We start from the raw sequence: 24657 nt of genomic DNA, 5'->3' as shown, positions 1-24657 counted from the left end.
GAAGACAACAAAAATAATACGAAACAAGTCTTACAAAACCTTGGAGAGGAATTTAGTTCATGACATCTGTCCTATGCAATCCTGAGGATGGAGGGAGGGAGGGAGTGTTGGGACGAGAAGAGTCCGTGGATGGCAAGTACATCTCCCCTCTACCTCTCCTCCCATGCTTCTCCAAGGCATAACTTATATACACGGTTTGAATAATGATGTCAGTCTTGTCAGTCTATTGGTCTTCACCTAATTGGGTAAACATGCTCACTAAGATCTTTACACGTCGAAACCCTATTTTAGGTGGTGGCTTACGTATACTGTAATGCCCTTTTACAGTTACAACTATACCATGCATTAGCAAGCTTCTATCCTATCTATAGAATGCCTGTTCAGCAAATCCTTCATTCCATATTTTAAGGTCAAGGAAACCTTGAAGCCTATCATTGAAACCTATTAATATATCTTAATAATCATTTATTAATGAACAATGATTACATATCTTTGACTACTGCCAATACCAATAATTATATATGGTCCATTTCTTAATTGAGGTTAGAAAATGTATTAGAATCTTTTACAGACCTTTCTGCCCAAAATACCCTATTAAAATGGGATCGTTCAGTAAGAAGATAATTTTAGAAAAATCCAACCTTTAAGTGGGAGCCACTTATACTTGGGGGGGTATTTCTCCAAGGAGGGGAAGCAAAAATTGGTATCCTTTCTCAGAAATACATATATGGATCTCTCACTCCCATGTTTCATTTCTCCATCTTTTACTTAGATTTTCACTTCATTTCTTAGATTAGTAAATGCCCCCCCCCCATCGATAGCTCCACAGCAAACTCAGAAGGATGCTGCTAAGGATAGAATTTCAGGACGTTGGGGGGGCAAATGACCACAAATCCCTTTGTTTGTTGTTGTCGACAACAACAAAATAGCTCATTAATTATACACAGCAAACATACATAAAAAAGCTGTATATGCAAAAAAACCCATAAAAAATAAATAAAATAATAATAATAATCACAATAATTTCCTCCTGACAATCTGATTTACTTGCATCATATTTGTTCCATTTGACTGTATTTCTATAATCGATGGTGGCAGGCGCCATTCTTTGTTCACCCCAAGGACTTGTATTACACTTGATTGTCTGACTGCTAAAATGATCCAATTTAACATGTAAAAAGAAAATTGTGGCAAAAAAAAAAGGTGGGAGGATGTCATTGCCCCTGTTAAAATATATGCAGCCCCTGAGGACCATTAACATGGTTTACGTAGCGAGGTTCAGTTCCTTGTGAATTATAAGCCTGCGGCACCACGCATGCGAAAGCATCCAGAATCAGAACCCATGCATTTTTCAGAACATGACAATTAATCCTTTGAGTGCCAGGGAGGGGAACAATGCATTGTATGCTGCTCTGGCACTGACAGGGTTAAATCTGTCCGAAAAGTAAAATGTGTATTCTGGATTTTTACAGAATATAAATTTAAAAAAAAAATCTGAAATTTGTTTCTTAAATTCCAAATAGCTGATTAATTATAATAATTTATTTTTAAACATTTGGATGGGCATTACAATCAATCCTGTCTCTAAACAGGAAATACAGTATATATATATATATATATATATATATATATATATAAACAATTTGAAAGCTAAAAATAGGAAGAAATTTATATAAACTATTATAAATTCATGGGAAATCTGGTAATTAATAAAGAGATTACTTCGGTCCAGAACTTCGCAACACTTGCCCTTATAATTAAGGCCCTTAGCGCATGCACGCGTAATGCTGATACTGCTATTGGTTAATGGATTGGAATAAAATTTTAAAAAACAAACAAAAAAAACCACTCAACTCCCATGTAATTGAATGGTTTCCTTCATTTGTTGAAGCCGTCAAAAAAAATATTCCTGCCATGGCAAAAACTTTGGACTTTAGGAACAAGAAGAGGTTGCACCCATAGCGGCTAATATAATATAGAATCGTTATAGCGTAATGATAGTTTATTATCCACCTGTTTTTAGACAAACCGACCGATAGTTGGACAGATACGAGGAGCATTCACAACAAAGGATACAATTTCTAAATTAATTTATTTCGAAAAACACTCGAAAACTATAAAAATGCCAACCCCCCCCCCCCCTCGCTCCCCATTTAGCCATTGGACGGAGACAGTTGAGCGCCTGCATCTGTGTGCGTTGCGGAGAGGATACTATTTTCGTTTTTTAAATCATTTTGCTTTGCAGATATTGTAAACTATATGACAGATGGGTCAGACGCTTATGACTGTGTTCTAACATTTGGGAAAGCAGGCAACATATTTGAAGGAGTTGGCATGGGTTTACGCTGTTTGATTCAAGCTGCAAAATGAGAGCCACTAGTAATTCACGTTGAAAATAATTAAAGGAACTTGAAACAATTAAAAAGCACACATTTTGAAAAGTGACAGATGTTCTACATGTTTAAATTAGACAAAAGGATATAAGAATACTTCATAGGTCACATTAACAACTGCTGTAGTCTTATCATCTAATTTGGCAATATGGAGAAATGTAAAAACAAAATGAAGAACCCTCGAATTCTAGCAGTAAATCGAATAATATTTCATGCGGGCTACAAAATTAGCAATCCTTTTTTAATTAGTAATTGTGAGAAGAAAAAAAAACAACAGTTTTGCTCTGTGTAACAAAGAATGACTTGCATTGTTTTTATGGCATTGTGGATTTATTTATCAGTACCCTGGATTCTTGCTAAGGTTGGTTATCATACTCGGCTTCCTAAATGGTGAACTGAATATTTTATTCCAAATAATGAAGATAAATGAGTTAAAAGCCAAAAAGCAAAAGGCATGGAAAAAATAAAATGAAAATAATAATAATAGAAATAATATAATGAACTAAGTACTATGTGGGAGTCATGCGCCATTACTTGGAAAAGCATAATCGTTCTGGGGGAAAAGTATTAATACAGATCGCTTTTCTAAAATAGCAACTGATTTTGCAAGTGGGAATTCTCCATGTATGAGAGAGAGGCGCTGGTGTTATGTACTAATTGGTTATTCCAGTTGCCAACAGGGACAACAACGTGTAAACTCATCAGAGTCTAGGCTGGTTCTACTAGACACATGGCCATAGGGGTTGGGTTCTTTAAAGTGTTAACATTCGAGTTCATACAGTTTGCCTAAGGAGCTAGAACCCCTAGAACTGGTCCTGATGGAAGTTATGGAAGCCAACATCTGGAAAGCTATAGAATCTCTCCTTCATGTCCCGTATTAGGGCCCAGTTTCTGGATGGAGGACAATGACAAAGCCCCAGGTGATGTGTTCCTCAAATTCAATTTTGGGATGACAAACCTTGAAAAGTCTCATAACAAACCAGAGTTCCAAGGTTCTTCACCCCAAACATCACAGGGGTTCCAGAGGCCGCCAATCCATGAAGTTTCCTCCATTGTATGACAATTCCATTGCCGTCGGGTCCCAACCTCAAGTAAATCCCTTGGGTATTGATAAATACAATCCATTGAACTTCATGTATGTCCAGTTGTTATGTTGTAATAATTTATTGTGAATAGTAACCTTGAGTTTGTTCACAATAAATTTTTTACAGAGATATAGCTTTTCTGTACTGGAAAAACTATATCGTCCTGTCTAGTTCTATAATCGAGCTGTACACCGTGTCTAGACTCCTAGCGTAATGTATGTTTATTTCAGTACTTCTAATCGTAGTTTGTGCCTTCTCGGTAGCCTAGTAAGTGTATATTTCAGTCCTTAAAAAAAAAAAAAAACCTTTTCATTTATTTTGTCATCAACAAAACAAGTTTCTGTTTGTTTCGTTGGCTTTGAGATGCTTCCTCCTGTCATTTTTGTGTATATATAATCACACATCTTACTTCTTTTTTTTTTCTCCGTCATGCATGACCAGTACATCGGCCTAAGCCAAAACCATCTCCCGTGCCTCCACCCAATCAAACGCAGGCTAACATGTTAAATCAGAGGCTCAAAGGCATGCCTAGGCCAATCCCAAGTACCGTATTACGTATACTTTATTTTATTTTTGTAGACTAGCTTTTTTTTTTTTAAACCAAATCCTTTAGTGCCAGAAGGAGCCACAATGCACTGCAGTTCTATAGGCTTTCCCATGATGCATTTGGGACCAACAATTCACTGCTATAGGCTTACCCATAGAGCACCGTATATCTAAAGTCTGGCCCATGACTGTACACCAGAGCACTGTAGGCTGACCCACAATGCACTGCACTGTTACAGGTCTACCCATAATGCATCACATTATGACAGGCCTACCCACAATGCACTGGGGAGCTACAGGCTTACGTTCAGTGCATGGAGCACCACAGCCTGACCCACAATGCACTGCGGTACTACAAGCTAACCCACCATGCACTGCAAGGCAGACCAGCTATCTACTGAAGTACTACTTACCCACAATGCAGTGCTGGAGTTTATAGGCCTGTTCATGAAGCAATACACTACCACACGCTTACTCACTGCATTGTATCAAGCGATGCACCACACACTCTCCCACAATGCACTGCAGTCCCGGCGTTGCTGACTCCTTCCCGCTCTTCAGGCTTTAGGCTAGCTTAGTTCCGACGTAGGCCTCAGAGCACCTCTACTTCAGTACGTCCATTTTATTCGTCAAGCTTTGTCTGGTACATGCAACATTTTCAAATCTGAATGTCAGCACAAAATAACATCGTTGTTACATAACATTCTGCATGACACGATTAATATTTATGAGTTTCGAATGATGTCTGAACTGTTTTCTCAATATACTGTACATATTTATTGTTTGAACTGTCAGTGCTCCAGCTGTTATAGCAACATTTAAATTGCTGATCAGCAGCGTATTGTATCTGTTTATGGGAAATTCGCTCAAATTAACATCACTTTCCTGATCAGATTATAGCGCGTATGGCTACGGTGCCTGATAAACCCCCGGCCGACAGATTCATTTTGGGGTGAAATCATTGAAAGGAGAACTGTTATTTTAACCTTGTCATGGTCAGGGTGTCTTCTGTTATGTCTTGTACACCTACAAATGTAGCTTCAAACCCAACTCAATGTTTGAGTAAGTAAGTTGCCTCTTTCACAATTGGCTGTAAGATACCCTTAAATTTGTGGGTTCATGTAACAAAGTGAAACTTGGATGGCAATGGTGGATAACGATACATCAACCATAACAATTTAAGAACCCTCCATGATGTGGCCACAATGTATCTCCGATGTTTATGTGATGTCACTTGGACACGTGGCTATGAACATGTCAGCCGTAAACATTCAATTAGCTGTGGAAGGGAAGATGTGGCCATTCCATGTGGGTCAATTAGAAAGAACTTAGAAAACATTTAAAGAGACATAGGCATATATCAACAAAATAAAATGACAGTTCTCCTTCTAACTAAAAACACCCACCTGCAATATAAAAGTATATGACCAAGTCCAAATACCAATCATTACAACCGTTTTCTTAACCACGACCAGCCAATAAGCATCTTAAATTGCTGAAAACTAAATCTAGATCTTTGAGAAACATTAAAACTTCAACCATTTTTTCATTGACCCCCACCTCGTAGATTTCCTCATAAAGTGACCACAGTTAACAATGTTTAGATAATAAAAAGGTAACCCTACCTAAGGGGCTCATAGAACCAAAATATGTCAATTTCTAGAAATATACTTCAAAGTATGATGAATTTGGACAAATTCTCATTATTATCATTTCAGAACTTGAAAGCTGGAGCACTGTTCACATATTTTAATAAAAAATGTGACTTCATGGTGTATTTAATACTAATTATGGATAATTTAAATCTTGCATGACCTTATACGATTGTCACATGCGACGGAGTTTGATTTAGTCCCAGAAGCTGCCATCCTCATCGCCACATGGGATGTTTTTCTAACTTCCATTCTTGTACTCCAGAAAACGTAGGGAGATTAGTAACACCTGCCAAAAAACTGGAGGACACAATACGACTCGCAGAACTTGTAATCGAAGTTCTCCAGCAGAACGAGGAACATCACGCGGAGGTGAGAAACTCATCCATGTAGGATTTGCTCTGTAATCTGTTTCTACAGCAGTCTCGAAAATCAAGTTGAGTGAACAACTCCAGGTTTTCCTCTTTTCTTTCACAAAGCAGTATGCAGTGTCACGACAAATAAACTTTCCACTAACAGTTACAAAAAAAAACAGCTAGAAAAAAAATAGTTGCTATCCCTAAATTTGAATAATAAACTTTTTGACAAAAACTTTTTTTTGTCTACCCACATATATAAAAATTTATTATTTTTTTTTAGCATTTTTCTCCTAATCTTGTATAGGAAAACACAAGAATATATCAAAATATACATTTCAGAGAAGACATACCTGCGTTCCAATGTCCATTCCACACAAATAATCATTTTATTTGTATGCATTATATTGCTACAGTATCTCTTACTGGATTCTAAAAATCGCCTTCTCGTTACTCTTTTTTGATTTTTGAAATCTACAAAAACATTTATCACTTCTAACATTAAGATATAATCAGTTGCAGCTACTGATCACTTTTGATTTACTATTGCCAATATCATTATTTAAAAAAATCTCACAACATTTTTCGTTTTAAAATAACATTTTTTTGGTCTTTTTGTTTTTCCTCCACTCAACTTTTTTCTCTTTTTTATTCTCATTATTTTTTATTTTTTTTAGTAAAATACACAGTGTCAGGAATAAAACACCTACTATGTTGTCAATATAAAAATTAAATTATCCATAGAATATTTTTTTCTTCTAATAAGCACAAAGTCCAAAAACAGACCCATTTAATGCCTGATTACAAATTTTAAATTTCCTCCCTGTTTTTTCACTGTTCTTTCTATCTTGGATGAACCTGGCAGGGGAAAGAGGTATGTGACTCAACTCAACCAATCAAGGCACCTGCTGTCATATCTTGTGCATGTTCTTCATGTTTCTGATGGAATCTTACCTTCTTTTGCCTCCTCTTTAGACGTACTTAAGTGTAGAAGCTATCTCACATATTGTGCTTGTGAAATTTTGTTTCCCTGCACAGTTGAAGTGTGCATCGATAATGCAGTCCATGCATGCGGCAATGGGTGCATTTTACTAGCTAATTCCCAGCACAACCCAGCCTTCCTCAACTTTATCCTAAACCTACTGTATCACCCATGTCTATAGTTTATCACCGCAGTAACTAGTAGTTTGATTAACTTATTTCCATTGTTTGTCTGGAACTAGGAAGTCATCTCCCTCAGCAAATGCTCATAAAATCTTTATTTTGCTATTTAAATTAAAAAAATATATATTAAATTGAAAAAAAATGTAAACATTTAATAAATGTATTGCCAAATTTTACAAAATATAATTTAATCATAAATTAAACTAAATTAAAAAAATTAAATTTTACCTAGATTTTTTTTTATTATTTTAATACATAATATACATAATATAAATGCATTAAATTAAACCAAACAACTCTTAAAATGTATGTTTTGCATTAATTTATAAATATTTGAATATTTATCTTACATCTGGAAAGCTACATTTTAGTCTGTTAATTACATAAATAACTTTATACTCATTTTTAATGCTCAATGATATTTAAAATTCCATTCATTAATTTGACAAATTCAATTATTTCAAAGCTTTGCTGAGAATGCAAACGTCCTTTACCTCATTAAGTGAACGTATATATTTTTGGTGTTTAATGCAAATATTTCTATTGTTAGAATATTATTACATTATTTCCAAAAACCACCGAGACATGAAATGTTTTTTAGACTATAAATCAAAAAAAAAAGTCCATGACATTGTACGATATAAATCAACAGGTAGATGTCCAACTGTTGCTGATCTAAAACTCCCTTCTTATCATGGCTTTGGCCAGCTAAAAGATCACTAATATTAAAAAATACATCTCTATGCAGTAGATTTAGAAAAAGAAAATTTTAGAATTTCAAGTATTTTTTTTCTCTTTTGTCTGAAGATATTAAAAGCAAATAAAAAAAATGTAATATACAGAAACTTGGTCAATTAAAGAACTGTAAAAAAAAAATTGTAAGGGCGCCTTCTGCTCTAGCCTGGCACAACCCTTGCTTTGTCAATCCTTGCCCAGGCATGGGCCAAGCTATGCATGCGCAGTGCAGATTTCTACCCCAAGACAGCACTTGTATTTACCCTGTTGCTGTTGCATTGTATTTGGCCATATTCAGGTAACGCCAGTGCTTGAATGTAGTAGTCTAGAAATCCGACAAACTGGACAATGATGCTACTTATCTGCGACTGTCAAAGCTAGTCTTTTCCCAGCAGATCGGCCCCATTCGGCCCCCGTCTAGTCGCCCGTTTCTCCTGCTGTAAAGACTGTAAAGAAGTCGTTGGTCTCGTCTTAGATTCAGGAGCCATATGTCTATCCCATGCGTGTTTAAATCCCCTTACTGATAGGCGATAAACTTATATCTATATTAAACTATCAATCTAATGATCTATAATTATTTCCATTAATCAGTGGTCTACCTGTTTATCGCACCTGTTCTTTATACTTTAATACTAGCAAATCGTTCCCTTTACACACCGATTCTCAAAAGTATTGAACCCTTATCATTCAACAAAAATAAGAATATATTTTTATTTTTAAATAAAATAATCAGGTTCTAATTCAACACCTTTAGACAAATCAAAGAACAGGGATTTACTTGTCTGTAGCACCAATTATTATTGTTATTAATTGAGTTATATGGCTACATAGTATTATCTGTCAGCGTTTAGGTTTTGTATGTTAAAACACTATGTAACCTTCATCACGTTATAACCTTTAAAAGAGCTTGCGCACATGCACGGCAACACAATTACAGGTAAGTAAAAAAAACATGTCGGATTGTTCTTTAGGTATGGTTAGGTACGGCTGCCCAATAGGAAAAATTAGAAAAATAGCAAACAATAAAGTAAAAAATATATCGTAGTTTATTTTACATACAGGGAAAGTTCCACTTAAAAAGTACAAAAGGGTATTGTGCATGTTTTAAGCATCATAAAATGTCGTTATTCGAATTGTGAGATGACGGCATTTGGAATTTGGAACTCTGACGCACAAAAACGGGAAGACTGTTACCTTTTCCCTTCACTATTTCAGAGGTAGATAAGTGTTGAAAACAAAGACAGATAAATGGAGGATACGGACATTAAAACAGAAACAGAGGGGTCAACTCAGGAACATATTCTGGCCTAGGCTGACTAGGCTAAGTGTGGCAGGTTCAGGAAGGTGGTAGTCCTCCAGCAGCAAAACCGGGGCAGATCGCCATCTTGGACAGTCAGGTCATTGGTGTTCTGCTGCTCAATGGGCCGGATACTATACATTGGGTGACTGTGCCAAGCCGAAACAGCCTCCATAGGCCAAATGTAATACATGGAGTGCCAGGATATGATGTCATACCCCAGCACTCCATACCGAGTATGGCGATCATGGAAGAGATGGCTAGAGACATTGCCCTGGGTCAGGCCTAGGGCAGCACCAAAGCTAAAAACGGATCTGGATAGACGCACACTCAAAATGAAATGATCATGTGACTCTAAAACACCAAGTGATGCTTCAAACAACTTTTTAGCTCTGTCAAAAGGAGCCTTTAACCCAGCAGAAGAAAAAAAACTGATGTCATAAAAAAAATTTACAGGATAATTCTGTTATAGTTTTTATCAAGGTTATATTCAAATGCCCAATTTTCGGTGGAACTTTCCCTTGATAGAAAACATATATTGTTTTTCCGTTTTGCTTCAATTAAAAAAAGACGTACGACATACAGATATAAAGTTCAAAAATCAGAACTGACTTTTTTTCCCTAAAATGAGGTCTGTCGCAAGTTTTTTTGGAAAACTAATGAATGGTTGGTTTTCGCCCTGCCAAAACCGTTGAATATGCGCGATTGTAATCAGTATGTACACAATAAAACTTTAAATGCAACATTATTGCACCAAGACAATCAAAAACACCACCCATACTGCATGTTCTCCTGAGTTTTATCAGCAAACACGCATGCGTTCGAAACATTCACATCTCTGCACTTTATGATGTGAATGACACTCTGGGAAAAGAAAAATTGCAAATTAAATTTAGACTTCCCATGCGCATGACCTTGAGTTCCTTCACTGGAGTTTTTTTTTTTCGTATAAATTGTGTTAAATTATTTTTTTAATATGTATTATTTTAGCTACGATTAAAAAAAATCGTACATTAAGTTATGTGCCCCAGTGAAGCATCAGTACATGTCTGATGATCGTTAGAACAAGAAGTATAGTCAATTATATCAGTATAATTATTGATATGGGCCAAACCAATAATAAAAAAAAAAATCAGTGAAGAAACTTGTCCACCCAAATTTCTAGACTATACAATGAGAACTTGCTGATCTAGAACCTCGAAGCATGATCTCTGATCACCTGATATTGTAAACAGAACAGATTAAAAATTTGCCGTAAAGTTTTCTCGGTACAAGTGAGGTAATAATACGTTTACCCAATTCACTTTCGTAACGTTGCACTCCGTTTGCTGTTCTCTTTACAACGGAACGGTCTTCGAGAACGCAGTTAAAATTAGCACAAGCAATATTAGAATATAATCGAAAACGTACGTATTTGTCGGCTGATAATGTTTTTTTCCCTCTCTAATAAATTTGAAGGCATTTGCTTGGTGGTCAGACTTAATGGTCGAGCACGCGGAGACGTTCCTCTCGCTTTTTGCTGTGGATATGGATGCCGCTCTAGAAGTCCAACCTCCAGATACGTGGGATAGCTTTCCGTTGTTTCAGCTACTAAACGATTTCCTTCGCAGCGACTGTATGTATCTTTGTTCTTCTTTAAAAAAAATTCTATTGTTCTATTTTCTGTATCCTGGTCGAGTTGTAATTGTGATCTAATAATTCTAATAATGAATAACGCAGAATAAGACAAGGATGAGAAACATTTACTAAAAAAATAGCCAATTATATAGATTTTAAAAAAATAATTTAAAAGTAGTTTAAAGGGTTAATTCCTCTCTTGTGCTTTTACTTTTTGCTCCATCAGACAATAAGGATTTATCTCTAATTAAATTTCTTCAAAAGTTTTTTTTTGTTTTTCTTCTGGTTCAAAATGGCTGTCAAGACCATCTCATCGTACAGGAAATAGAAACACAGCAGCTGATTACTATTAAGTTGGAATAGAACGTTACATTAAAATAATGCAAAATCAGCAAAAGTAAACTATCTTCCCAAATTGAATAAAAACTTGGTCTTTAAATGCAAATTTTTAAGTATCAAAACATTTGACGTTATCTTAATAACTAATTCGGCATCATCCCTCCCGATTTTTAACCACATGAGTCCCGGGGGGGGGGCTAAAGTCATATTGATCGAGCGCTCCATCATCAAAGGATCCCTATTTTTGAATCACATGCTACAGACAAAACAATAAAAAGTCAATTTGCAGTGTGTCTGTGTCTGCGATGGCCTGTATGAACCACTTCAAATTGTTGGATTTCGAACAGAGGACTTTCCTTCCTCCTAAGCAACTCCATCTGCTATTCTGTAAGGGATGAGAGGGACTTTTACTAGTATTTTGTGCTGAGAGAAGTGAGCCATCTGGTAATCTAAAGATAATTTGTTGCCTTTTGCCTGCTGTCTTGAAGGTATCATAAGCCAATTTTCAAAAGCAATGCTTTTTCTCCCTTGAAATATGTCTCATTTAAATGATTTGTTAAATTATGCCTTGCATTACACACTGAAAAACAGAATTGGTTTATTGCAACAAAAACACATCTGTGCCTTCTTAAGATTTTTTTTTTACCCTGATTTACTTAACGTTTCACACTTGCGAGGTTGATTATGTAAATGTATTTCCAAAATAATAATAAAAAAAATAATAATAATTTTTAAGTGATAACAGCACTATTTGCAAGTTAATTATTGCCCTTAAATTATCCAAACAAATGGACTTTAACCATAAGTGTTTGCCATCCTCGTTGGGTTTAATAACTTCTTTCTTAAGTTCAGTACCAAATGAATTGCTTTAATAAAGAAAGATGATTGAAAATACATACAATAGATATGTATTCATCAAGTGTCCTGAAAAGGAAATTAGGGAAGTAGGGAAATAGGTTTAAAAATGTAATTTTTTTACATACATTAGTAAACTTATTTTTATTTGTAAATCAGATATTTGAAAGCTGTGGGTTTGACGAGTTCCAATAGTCATTGGCAAAACAAGACAAAAACTATTAGTATCAACCTATAATAACCCAAATTCAGGACATTATATATAATATAATTAAATATTATATATACATATACTACAGAGAATATACAATATTTTTAATATTTCACATATATTTCAGGAATATTTTTCACTGTTAAATTACATATCGTTGAAACTAAGCCTGACACAAAAACGGGACAGCGTGCCACATTGTATCTCGGCTTCATGTAAAAGTTGACAATATTCCACGCGTTGTTGATCAAGAATTTTTTTTTTTTTTTTTAAATTGTAAGGGGAAAAATGTAAGAAAGATTAACAATTCAAATTAATTGAAAATTCATTGTAATTTCATATTTTTTTTTCATATTTGTATTTAATTTTTCTTATTTCTTTGAATAATGCTAAAGTGCTGATGGTTTCCAATGGTGCATTGACGTGATGCTAATCATATTTAACAATCTGATGTTCTTATAATTCTAGATAATTTATGCAATGGAAAATTCCACAAACACCTCCAAGATCTATATGCCCCACTTGTTGTCAGATATGTTGACCTCATGGAGTCTTCAATTGCACAATCAATTCACAGGGGCTTTGAGCGTGAATCGTGGGAACCCGTAAAGTAAGAGAACCTTTGATACAATCGAAGTTTGATAGCAGATGGATGGAGGTTCTTACTCAAATCTATTTTATTTTTTTAGTTTTCTGCTGACAGTAAATAATGGCGATTGTAATCATTTTTATTGACGAACAAGTCCGTGTTGTTTCAAATGTTTTTATATGGATGTTTTGGCCTTTATTTGAGTTGTGTTACTCTAAACTGAACACAATGATGGGTAAATGTATATCGACTCAACTGATTCGTCCACCTCAACGGACCTGTTCAAAATGGCTTTCATCCTAATGAAGAGGCAGTTTTAGTAACTGATTTATCGTTTAAGTCCACAAAGATAAAATAATTGGGAGGCGGCACGTACGCGAATATATACGGTGCCTCAGATACACCCCGGTAACAGAAATACTATTACTACTTCTAGAACACTGGAAGGGTTTGTAAGATTTTGGTTAAGGGTGGTTCTATCTGGATAAAAGTATCAATTTTGAGTATATTTGTCTTTTTTTAAAAACAATGATGGATGATTATTCCTTCACCTTGAGTCAGAGAGCCTCAGGAAAAGAAACAAGCCTAACAACTAAATCTAGATGGGCTGTTTTCATAACGCAAAAAGCAGGAAGGTCACAAATCGTCTTAAGTAGGGGTGAAGTTCTAATGGGTCTCAGAACCATGAAGTCAGTCCTAGGTCATCACCAAAATGAATAGGCAAGTTTAGCACATATCTTGTGACATCATGCGTGTGAGAAATGTATTCAAAGTAAGGCACATTCCATTTAGAGACATATTCTACGATGAGACCGGATCGCTCTATTAAAACCTGGCATAAGGCGAAGAAAAGAAAATATCAGATTGCCCCTCTTTTTAACGTTTCAGCCTACATTTGCCGTAGCCTTACTTATTTTGAATTAATATTCTCTTTAAAACGGAATACCAATATACAACACTTGCACGCCAAACAGAAACATAAAGCAAATGAAAGCTTTTATGGAGATTTAGAAAGAAAGTGGTATGTGTCTATAACCTGCGGAAATAATAACCCAGAAAGCTTCATATACACTTTTATACACAGTATAAAAATAATCTGCGCGGAGAAAGTTTTTTGGTTTTTTTTCCATTTTTTGGCACAAAAAAGGGCAATTCAAAACAAAGGAGAAATTGAATCAAATTTTGATTGTTTTGTGTTTGAGAAACTTTTAAGAGGGACCACTGAACATATTTCTTTCCAGGCTTTGTTTCAACAAGTCTTAAGCCACCAAACAATGCTTTTTTCATATGAACATATGGGTTTATTCATGAGCTTATGTGTCTGTAAAGTGTGTCAAGTGTGTTTTTTATAACATGGAAAGACATATTCACGAATCATGAAAAGGAATGTTTCTAATATTTTAAATTTAAGTAGAAAAAATATTCCAATATAATACTGATAAAATAGTTTTTTTTTAATTGAAATGTTTTGGTTGTGTTGTAAATTAGATTATAAAATAAACACATAAAGAAGTAATAAAAAGGATCTAAGCCCTGCACTTGCTCTGGAATTTGAAGGGTTAATCTTGAGTTTAGCTTTTCTTTTGCCATGGTCCAGGGAACCTGTAGTCACTCACGTTCATGCATATTTTGTCCAGGTGGGGGGCTATCTATCAAAAATTATTCCAGTGTGAAGATTCAAAAGTGGTCTTATCACCGAGAAACCAGTGGAATGTTCCTGTACCTTTGAACATTCCATTGGTTGCTATGGCGATAAAACCATTTTTCAATCCTTGCGCCAGAATCGTTGCTCAAAAGTGGGTGAATGCAGGTTCCCTTTGCTGTGTAGAAAGGAATGCTACACTCACAATTAGCCTTTTCAATACCAGAAAGGGTTAAAAGCGTAGGTGTTCATTTTCTTAATGGTAGGAGCACATTAACCTATCCATCATTACGTATTATTCATCCACATTGTTACAATTCAGTTCCATAGTGAGATCTTTCATAGTCCAAGGGGACTCTTTAGTAAGGCACTGTCAACCAATGATGTAATGACACATACATTGATATCACAAGGTTTTCACTTAGATAAGGCTTTCTCTCTATAAAAATCCCTCTTGTTGGGTCTGTCCACATATAAAATGCACTAAATTTAATTAAAAAAAACTATGCAGAAATCTCACCAGCATGCACTTCAAGCTATGTGGTTTTACTTGTGTGTGTTACAATGTAGCCAAATGTAGCCCTACTATAAAACATAGACATTTAAACGGGAATAGGCAGCCAATGGTCCTCGAGCTGTTAGGGACCATAACTCCAATAGTTCTTGGACCTTCTGAGCATGATGGGAATTGTAGTCTACAACAGGGGGGAAGCCAACCGTTCGTCTTTCCTCCTATGCGTTGGTTGAATTTGTGAAGTCTGTGGGTTGTTTTGTGAATGTGCCTAACGTGAGCTCAGTAACTGGTCTTTAAATGTATTTTTTTATTGCAGAATTCTGATAAGAACCTTTAATATTCCATCCTCATGCTTCTTTCTAAACTGGTTTTGCTTTGGTTTTGTTTTACCGTTGTCTTCTTGTGGACATTCCTGTTATTTCCTTTATGTTTTCTGAGTGATACGTGCTTTTGCTACATCTACATTGTCACTGTTATGGTATTTTTTTTCTTTCTGTCTGTTTCTTCCACAGGAGTTTAACGAGTAATCTGCCCAATGTGAATCTTCCAAATGTGAACCTCCCCAAAGTACCAGTTACCTTACCAGTTAACCTCCCTCAAATGCCTAGCTTTTCTGCTCCGTCATGGATGGCTGCTGTATATGATTCTGAGTGTGTATTCAGTTCACATTAGCATTAATCTCGATATGCAGCAACCTCAGCGTGGACTGAATTATTTCTAAGAGAACCAATATCATCTTTTTTTCCAATGTTTGGTTATCAATGTTTTTTTTGTTGTTTTTTTTATATACATAAGCCCTTACTAATTAATTCAATTATAGAGCAAAACGGATAAAAAAAAAATTATTTGGGGTTATAAAACATCAGAGAATAAATAAGTTATCATTTTACTATAGAGATAACATAATAATTTTTAGGTGCATAAAGAGGGCAAACAAAAATGGCATAAATATCAGACATATTGAAATTAAAATTTTGAATTAAATCTAAAACAAATTTGAATTAAAATTTTGAATTAAAAATCTTCCTGCATAACACCTGTTTTCAATTAGAAAATTTCCAAAAAATTTTGGTCCTCATTAATCATATGACACGTACCTGCATTCTGTGCTAAGAAGTATTTTTCCGACCCCTATTTAATGACATTTTTGGAGGTCTAGACACAGGTCAGTAGGTGTTTGTAGAGATTTTTCAGATTATGTTCTAGTAACAATGTAGTATGGGAATATTCCAATGGTTTTCTTTGAGGGGCCAAAGAGTTTAAGAGATTTAAGACTATGGAGACCATCCACATGCCATGAATATTGAGGTTCTCGATTGTCTCTGCTGCTGGCTTGGCATTTGCAGTGGTTGGTGATATACACAACCAAGAACATATTGCAACAACATATAAAATATACATATAAAGATATGAACATCTATACAATGTCTCAACTTGTTATATTAAAAAGATCATTCTTTGGTACTTAACGATGCTTTAATAAGTCTGAATATCTGAATTAATTTCCCATGGAAACTGGTCCATATGGATCAGTGTTCAAAGTTCATGAATTGTTGGCATATACTTCCACCGTCTGCTAACGTTCTGAATATTTGGATGTCTTGTTATCCATCAAAAAAGTGCCTGCAAACTGATCTTAAGAATTTTTTTAACACTCTTGAACGATGTCGTGTTCCAAGAGATTCCGATGCGTTCTTTAATAATTATTTGATTTTAGGAAACATAAAATAAATCCTTCAACATTTATACAAAAAAAAAGAAAATTAAATCAATTTAAAAGAACATTTTAAGAATATTGTTCTATAAAAAAAAAAAAAATAGTGATAATAAAAATAATAAAAATTCTTAATAAAATTGTTTCTAAGGTACTTCAAACATCTGTTTTTTTAGCTCCTCTGCATAACTGATTTGGTCATAAAATGTTTAATGATTAACTAAAGGACTTGACCACAAAAATTTATTTTTACAGTTGATATCCTGCGATCACTGAGTCCTCTTAGAGAAATAAAAATCATGTTCAAGCTTTGGTTGCTGTATTTATAGAAGGGTAGTTTAGGCAGTGCTAACATTGAAGCCTTTTATCCCCTTTCTGTGCATGGTCCGTGACATTGTTTTTTGAAAAGATATGAATCGATTCTTTAGTTTATGACGGGTTTTTTATATTCTATATTTAAAAAAAAATACTAAGCATTTCATCTGTGGCATTATACGAAAAACACGTATAGATTAATTCAAGATAAAAATAAAAAAACTAAAAAAAAAAAGACAAGGCATTTCAAAGAACACTGAAGCCAGATGGGTGTCAAAATGTTGCTACAATAGACACCAATTATTACATTTGTGTGTACTCTGTGATTTAAAACATAAACCTATACTGTTCCAAAACTCAATTTAGATTTCAAAAATATACATTTTTCCAAGTTGGAACAGAACTGTTTTTGTAGAATACGACGCTACCCTTGCAAACATTTACATGACAAAATATTTACCGTCATACAACCAAAGAAGATGCATTTGATATCTTTTCACCCTCCTTTATTTTTCCTCTAATAGCTTTCATTATAAAAGTTATTTTTCCCTTACCAGATACATCTCTGATTACCAATATGACTTATTCCTAAACTGTAACCTTTATTGAAACAGGACGTCAGGACCTTTGGCATGTCGGGAGACCGATTTTTTTTTTTCCACCCGCAATAGCCATGTGTACCATTAGCTATGTATTGCTCTGCGGCATTAATTCAATGCTGCTGGCATCGGTCCTGATAGAGACTCCTACTCTCGTTGGTTTCTATAGACGATGTCAGTATAAGTGGCAGTGCATGTTGTGTTCAACATCAGAGAAATTACTGTGTTAGCATTAGTGGTATGCGAGGAGGAAGTTAGATTAGAGAACCTCTTTATGGCAAATGTAGAGAAAAACAAAAAAATAAAGAAAACTGGGGTGATTGAAGCCAGCTGGAAAACTTAAAAATAATCGAGTTTGTCTTCTGAAGCTTCTTGATGGGAAACAATTGCGTGAGACACTACAAACCACAACCTGTAGACATTGTCTCGTGTAGGGTTGGATGTTGTCCCTCCAGATGGCCTTTGGCCACTCTTCTGGCTTGTTGGTGAAAACTGGAAGCTTTAGAACCAACTCAGACATTGTGTCATTTCCACCCGATTAAATCCAACTAACCAGGTTTATTTAGACATCTTCAAAATAAGAACTGTGTCCTCGCTCACCACTAGTTAGCACTGGCCTTTACCTAGTAGATCTGAAATTCTTTAAAAGTGTTCTACAAAAAACAATGCATGGAACCCTGATTGTTAACGATCTTCTGGTTGTCAACAATCAAGGTGTGTAACCCCGGTTTGTAACCTTAATTTCAATAATTACATAGGCGAATGTGATTATTAATTAAGGGAATTTATTTACCATACAAACTATCCAGTTTTGTCAATTTTTTATTTGGTGTGTCATCTGCTCAAAACAGAAATTTAGATTAGCTAAGCACTCAACCCTGATGATGGAGATGACAAATATTTGTTTGGAATGTTGAAAGGTGGTGTTTCCTTCCAAAAAGTTAAATTAAAAAAAAAAAAAAAAAGCTCTCCACATCAGGCCAAGTTTGTGTTTGCATCACTAAGATTTTTTTTTCTCATGTTATTCTACCAGTAATGGATCGGCCACCTCTGAAGATTTATTTTGGAAACTCGACGCCCTACAAACTTTTATTCGGGACCTCCACTGGCCCGAGGAAGAATTTGGCAATCACCTCGAACAGCGCCTTAAGCTTATGGCAAGCGACATGATCGAGTCTTGTGTCAAAAGGTCAGTATAGAGATAGAGTTGGTGTTATTTTATAGGATGAATGTGTGGCCAACTGGTCGATGGACTAATAAATATGGGGATTCAGGTAGCGTAATATTCCCTCTTGGGTAATGACAGGTTCTCCTAGACTTTTGGTAAAAGTCATTCCCAACCAATGTTACAACCAAGTCGTGCTATAAAAGTCACGCTATACCAATACTGTAATATTATCAATATTTTATGGGTACTTAGTATTAACTAGACCCTGTAGTACAAGGCCAAGAGGGAAAGCCGTTCCCATTGAAATATACTCTTGAGATAATTGCGGGGATTAGAAAACTCCCTCCGACCATCTTATTCCAGCCCCTACAGCATCACATCATTCTTATTTTGTGTTTACAGATAACATTGTGTGATTAGGCTCCTATATTTTTAATCGCTCAAAGCCGTACGATTTAATCAGTCAGTTATGTCTAAATGGCCAAAGACACAATGGTGTTCCTTTAATACCTAGGGGGCATTATTAAACCATTACGAAATGATGCCAAGGGATTAAGATTTATATTGAATAACTAAATATGGAGGTCATTATTTTTCCATTTTCCACCTTAAGAAACATAAGTAATTTAATTATGTAGCATGAAAAATTAGAAAGAAAAGAAACATTCTATCGTCTGTTATGTTTGTTCCAGATAAATTGCAACTATCTCATTTATCATTAAATATGTAAAACTATGCAGACACTACAGGCTTTTTTTTTTTCTTCTGCCACAAGTTTCCATTTTTGTCTCAGGGCATATTACGAATCTGATTTGTTAAGAATATTTGAAGAATTACATAATTATTATTGGCATTTGAGAAGGAGAAGGCAAGTAAGACAGTTGGAACCTAATTGAATTTAATCGTGTCCGGCAGTTGTTAGGGAACTTGGGCCTTCACGGCAACATTTTATTTCTCTAAATTGAAAAAACCTTTTAAAAAAAATGAAAAAAAACAATGCCAACTGCACTGTTTTTATTACTGCTCAGATTGTTTTTTTATTTTAAAATTAATTGTATTGGTAACTTTAAACATTATAAATTTTAAAATAAAAATGTATAAAAAAATATAAAACTTCATAAAAGAGCAATATAAATGATTTTTTTCTTTATTATATCACAATGATTAATCTTATTTCCCAAAACGGTGTTATAAATGCTGAGTTATATAAACATGTTTTCAGTTTATTATTGTAATTATAAATATATGCCAATGGACAGCAGTTTGGTAAAATTAGTTTGCCATGTTATATTTTCTGAACATTGTGTCAAATAGAGTATCAAACATGTAATGTAAATATATTATTCCATGTTTTTGTATTCCATACATATTATAACTAAAAATTACACAACAAAGAGATTTGGGGTGATTCGTAATTAATATTTCTTTCCGTTTTGGGACGTTGTTGTTTGTTCTTCTTGTTCCTGATGTTACAGAACCTTCTTCCATTTGTATGCATAAAACTTAATTTAGTATTTTTTTTTATTCTGTACAAATAGGAATAATAATTAAAAAAAATGAAAGATAATATAGACAAGATAATACGAAAATGGACAGTTTCCCAATTTTTATGGTTTTAATTTTACTTTAATTGAAATAGAATCAAAATGTAGATAAAGGCTATGGTTGGGGAAGGTATTTTGTTTATTAAAGTTACTGGGTGCAAGGTTTCCATTGTATGTACTTGCATAAAAAGGCTTTGAAATTCAAACAAACGAGCATGGTGTACGTCTGGCATCTAATCTGCGTACAATAATGTCAACAGAAGTCAGGTTCCTCCACATCACAACCTGGTCTGTGATCAATACGCTTGTTTTACTGAAGACCCTTTGAGTTTGAACGTTGGTTTCGCACAATAAATAAAAGAAGACTTATAAACAGACACATGCCAGATTTGGATGGAATACCCTTCCCAGCGGATAATCGCGGCGTGAATCCCCACTGTGGCATTTGTTTCGAACACACCTACCTTCACTGCTGCCTCCTTTTTGCCAGGGCCACATGCCTAAACTACGAGCCCGTTTGCACTTGATCGTTCCCATTTGCACCCTGAGTTTGCTTTGAAGTCGTATGGAGCAGATGGAGCTTTGAATGAAGCAATTAGAACACCACAGGCATCATAAGCCACCAGCTGCCCTTCAGGCCCTGGGATGTGCCCAGAATTATCAAAGCATTGTATAGGTAGCACCTCCGTTAAAATAATGATTATTAAAAAAAAAAATCCTTCAAAAACATAAAATCCCTACCTTAAAAAAAAAAAAAAAAATTAACTGCCACAATCCGAAATCCTTTATTTCTAATCGGACCTAAGAGCTATGCAATACCCTTTTAAGTCATGACATGTGCTAAAAAGTCTACAATCTCAATAAAAATTAATATTCACACATTTTTGACAAATATTTACCATAAATATAGACCGCACAGTGCAATAAATCAGAACTAGTGCAATAAAACATTAAAATTAATAGCCACCCCATTACTATGGTAAGAACAACATTTTTAGAGCAAAATATGTCTTATCTTATTTTTGAGTCCTAAGCCCTTTAATAACATTTTCTTGAGGAAGGTATAATTTTGACATGTAGTGACATAGGGTGAAGGAGATGGAGCTTGCGTTGTCTTCATGGCTTTTAATTGCCTATGTCTGAGTATAATTTGCTAGGTTAATGTATTTATTAGAATAATAGAGATAATATCTTTGCATGAATTAATACAAAAATCCATCTTCGTTACTATACTTAAGTTCCTTAAAACTGACGGGGGTCGGACATTTCTTTGATGCCCTTTTGTGCCATATTTTGTAGCTACTGTACGCATTTACTATCCTTGTTTTCGTCTGTTTACAGAACCAGAATTGCATTCGAAGTGAAGTTACAGAAAACCAGTCGATCAACCGACTTCCGCGTTCCTCAGTCAATATGCACCATGTTTAATGTTATGGTTGACGCCAAGGCCCAGTCAACCAAACTCTGTAGCATGGAAATGGGCCAAGAGGTATTAATCTCTAAACATTAACAGTTTAATGATAATGTTCATTGTTACGTCTAGAAGAAACTTATCGCCCCATTACGTAGGCTAAAACAACAATTTCAATCATAGCATAATCTGTCTTACTTTTCAGTTCTGAGCCCTTTAATCATATTTTTGTCATATGCTGTCTTCGGGAGGGCTTAGTTCTGGCCTCTTATGAATATGTTCAAATGTATCCCCCATACCAAACAGAGATAGTTAACCTGTTTCTGCCCTCTGTTTTTAACTAAATGGAATTAGTAACCCTTTTTTCTGTTAAAGAGTTAAAAAAAAACAAAAAAATAAGCTTTTTTTATTCAATGGTTTTTGGTAATTCCACTCGAAAGTGTTAAAGCTTGTTGGACACCAGGAAGAATGAACATTTGGTAAATACTGTTGGTATCATAAATTGTTAAGAATTCCGTCTGCGTGATTCTTTTGAACGGTAATCCTATACATCGCGAAAGGCTGTAATTATTTACAATGCACAAACTATCACATTCTCCGTCTTCTGGCTGCTTCCCCCTGTCTAGCCAAGGTATTGTTGAAACTGGTGCCACTAGAGTCGTGGAAGAAAATGGGTTAAATGGAAAAGCATGATCTTAAGTATCAAGGTTTCACTCAATATATTTGTTGAGTGTTCAAAGATATTTTAAATGAGATAAGTAGGGCGCCTTGCTTTATTGTACCAAAGTGCTCATTCGTTATTGTGATGAGACCAATAGACTAAAAAAAATAATATTTTATGTTTTATTATATAAAAGAACATCAACATTCACCCCTAAAATAGTTTCTTACCCAAATCATCCACTCACTTATCTCTCTTGTCACATTTTCAGCGTTTTTTAGAAGTAGTTATCATTCTTCCTCTAGTCTCCTTTCACTTATATCCTTATTTCTAGTTATGCTTCCAGTATGTGGTCATCATCTTTATAATATGACACTAACTTACTTTGTTTTTTTGGCTACTTGAAGGTTTTTAGATGTTTAGTCATTTGTAATTTGTGGTAGATAAAATATATTGTAGTCACTGATAGTCCTAACCTCACTTCAACAAAAAGAGTCAGAAACATAAGCTAAAGAAAAAAAAAATATGATGCGTGAAATCAAATGTAGGTTGCTTATTGAGTGGAAGCAGAAGCCCTGGGATGTTATGAGGACTCAGACTCTAAACAGGATTTGAGAACAGGATCCTTAATTAGATACAGTAATAGTCACATGGGCAAATGTCAGGGCAGGCGGAAGTTGTCATAAATTTGCAGTGGTAAGTGACAGAAGGACTACATGTTCTAGCTTCATGGGCAAATGCCAGGGCAGGCAGAGGTCATCATAACTTTCCATTCGTAGGCAACACAGGGACTACATGTTAATGCCACATGGGCAAATGTCAGCGTAGGTGGAGGTCATCATAAGTTTCTATTGGTAGGTGAGGCAGAACTACATATTATAGCCAGACTCCACAAATACAAAAAAGTGTGCTTTGTTCTTGTGGAATAACAGACATAATGAAGGGTAAACAGCATTCACAACGGATAGAATGTTGGCTTCATTTTGTTAAAATTTTAAGCACAAGATGTAGGATCTATATTTTATATGAGATATTTCAGTGTTATATATGAGTGAATTCCAGTGGTAGCATCCTTAGGCCACACAAACCCATTTTACGTTTGGGCAGAAATGCCTCAATATCCTTTGTCATTGTTGAGTGTTGAGAAACATTAATGAGTAATTGGTGCAGAGATGAAGCGTCTGACAGAGCTTATTTGGTCCACAGGGGGAAAAAAATGAAAGACTCAATGCAATTAATTTATACGAGAATCCTGAAATTTCGGGAGGTCGAGGAAATTGTACTACATACATGACACTGAGAAATCAAGTAATTACGTGCTGATAATGAACACTGCCCTAAAGATCTTCCAGTCTCGGCAAACTGCTCTTTATGAGCAAACAGACTGTGCACTAACTAGGGCAATCTGCAGAAAACAAAACAGATTGTAAGCTCTTTAGGAAAGACTTTGAGGGCTATAAATAAGTGCTAACTGACAATTCTTTTAGCCTCATGTATTTTCTTTAATATCCACAGAAGATAAAAATTCTGTTTATTTCTGGGAAAAGAAGATGCTCAGAATTACCGAATTTGGTCCACAAGCATTTCCACCATTTTCAAACACACATTTTCAGGTAGAATTTACTGGAAAAGCCAATTTTAGCGAGTGTTAGTACATGTTGGAGAGGCTGGACAGCTAGGAGTACTTGGTATTCTGTTTTACGCATTGAAAGACCTCCGAATGTCATATATATCCAGGAAGTAGAAGGGCGTGGCCTCGGCTTGTGTCATGTCAGCCATTACAAGCCCCCTTCTGCTTTTGCTTCCTGCGAGAGAACAATAAAACCACCTAAAAAAACTACAAACTGTTTACAAACATTTCATGATACAAACACTTGGAAATGCACATATTTTACACAAATTTTAAAAATAACAATTTAACCACTTACAAATTACATAGACCTCTTTTTTATTAATATTCCTATATCAAGTCGTCCTTTAGCGTGTTTAACAACCCCTACTGAGATTACCAACATTTTAGGTAGAATTTTGCTTATGAGAACATCATAGAAAAGCAGGTTTTTGACATCACAACTTAAAAATAACAAAACTTGATAAATTAACATAGGGAATCTGCCTAAGTGTTGAGTTAAACAGTTTCCGAGGTAAAGTAACATAAGTAGCAGTCACAGTTGCCGCAGTATGGTATTTTTAAAGAAAGGCTGAGTTGATAGACACATAAAACAGATGTAAATTATCAGTGCATAAGTT

The 24657-nt window shown here is 35.0% G+C and overlaps 1 protein-coding gene across 13 annotated transcripts in view; it reads left to right on the top strand.

Annotated features, from left to right (window-relative positions):
* Positions 1-24657, top strand: part of LOC149278695 (calcium-dependent secretion activator 1) — a 144028-nt gene that overhangs the window by 94215 nt on the left and 25156 nt on the right. For 6 of the 13 annotated variants that reach the window (XM_089501853.1, XM_089501852.1, XM_089501851.1 and 3 more), the window contains 5 exons: positions 5942-6048; positions 10687-10843; positions 12719-12860; positions 18657-18812; positions 21677-21824. In XM_089501853.1, coding sequence (XP_089357979.1) covers positions 5942-6048; positions 10687-10843; positions 12719-12860; positions 18657-18812; positions 21677-21824 — 710 coding nt within the window. Of the gene's footprint in view, positions 1-3919; positions 4022-5941; positions 6049-6897; positions 6907-10686; positions 10844-12718; positions 12861-15507; positions 15646-18656; positions 18813-21676; positions 21825-24657 lie in introns of all 13 variants that reach the window. The other 7 variants (XM_089501848.1, XM_089501847.1, XM_089501844.1 and 4 more) reach the window with 3 other exon arrangements.

This window comes from Sceloporus occidentalis, unplaced genomic scaffold (genome assembly GCF_023333645.1).
Source record: "Sceloporus occidentalis isolate IW3139 unplaced genomic scaffold, rSceOcc1.0.p SCAF_183, whole genome shotgun sequence".
Lineage (NCBI taxonomy): Eukaryota > Metazoa > Chordata > Lepidosauria > Squamata > Phrynosomatidae > Sceloporus > Sceloporus occidentalis.
The sequence above is the reverse complement of the archived record's forward strand: the minus strand, read 5'-3'. Positions and strand labels throughout refer to the sequence as shown.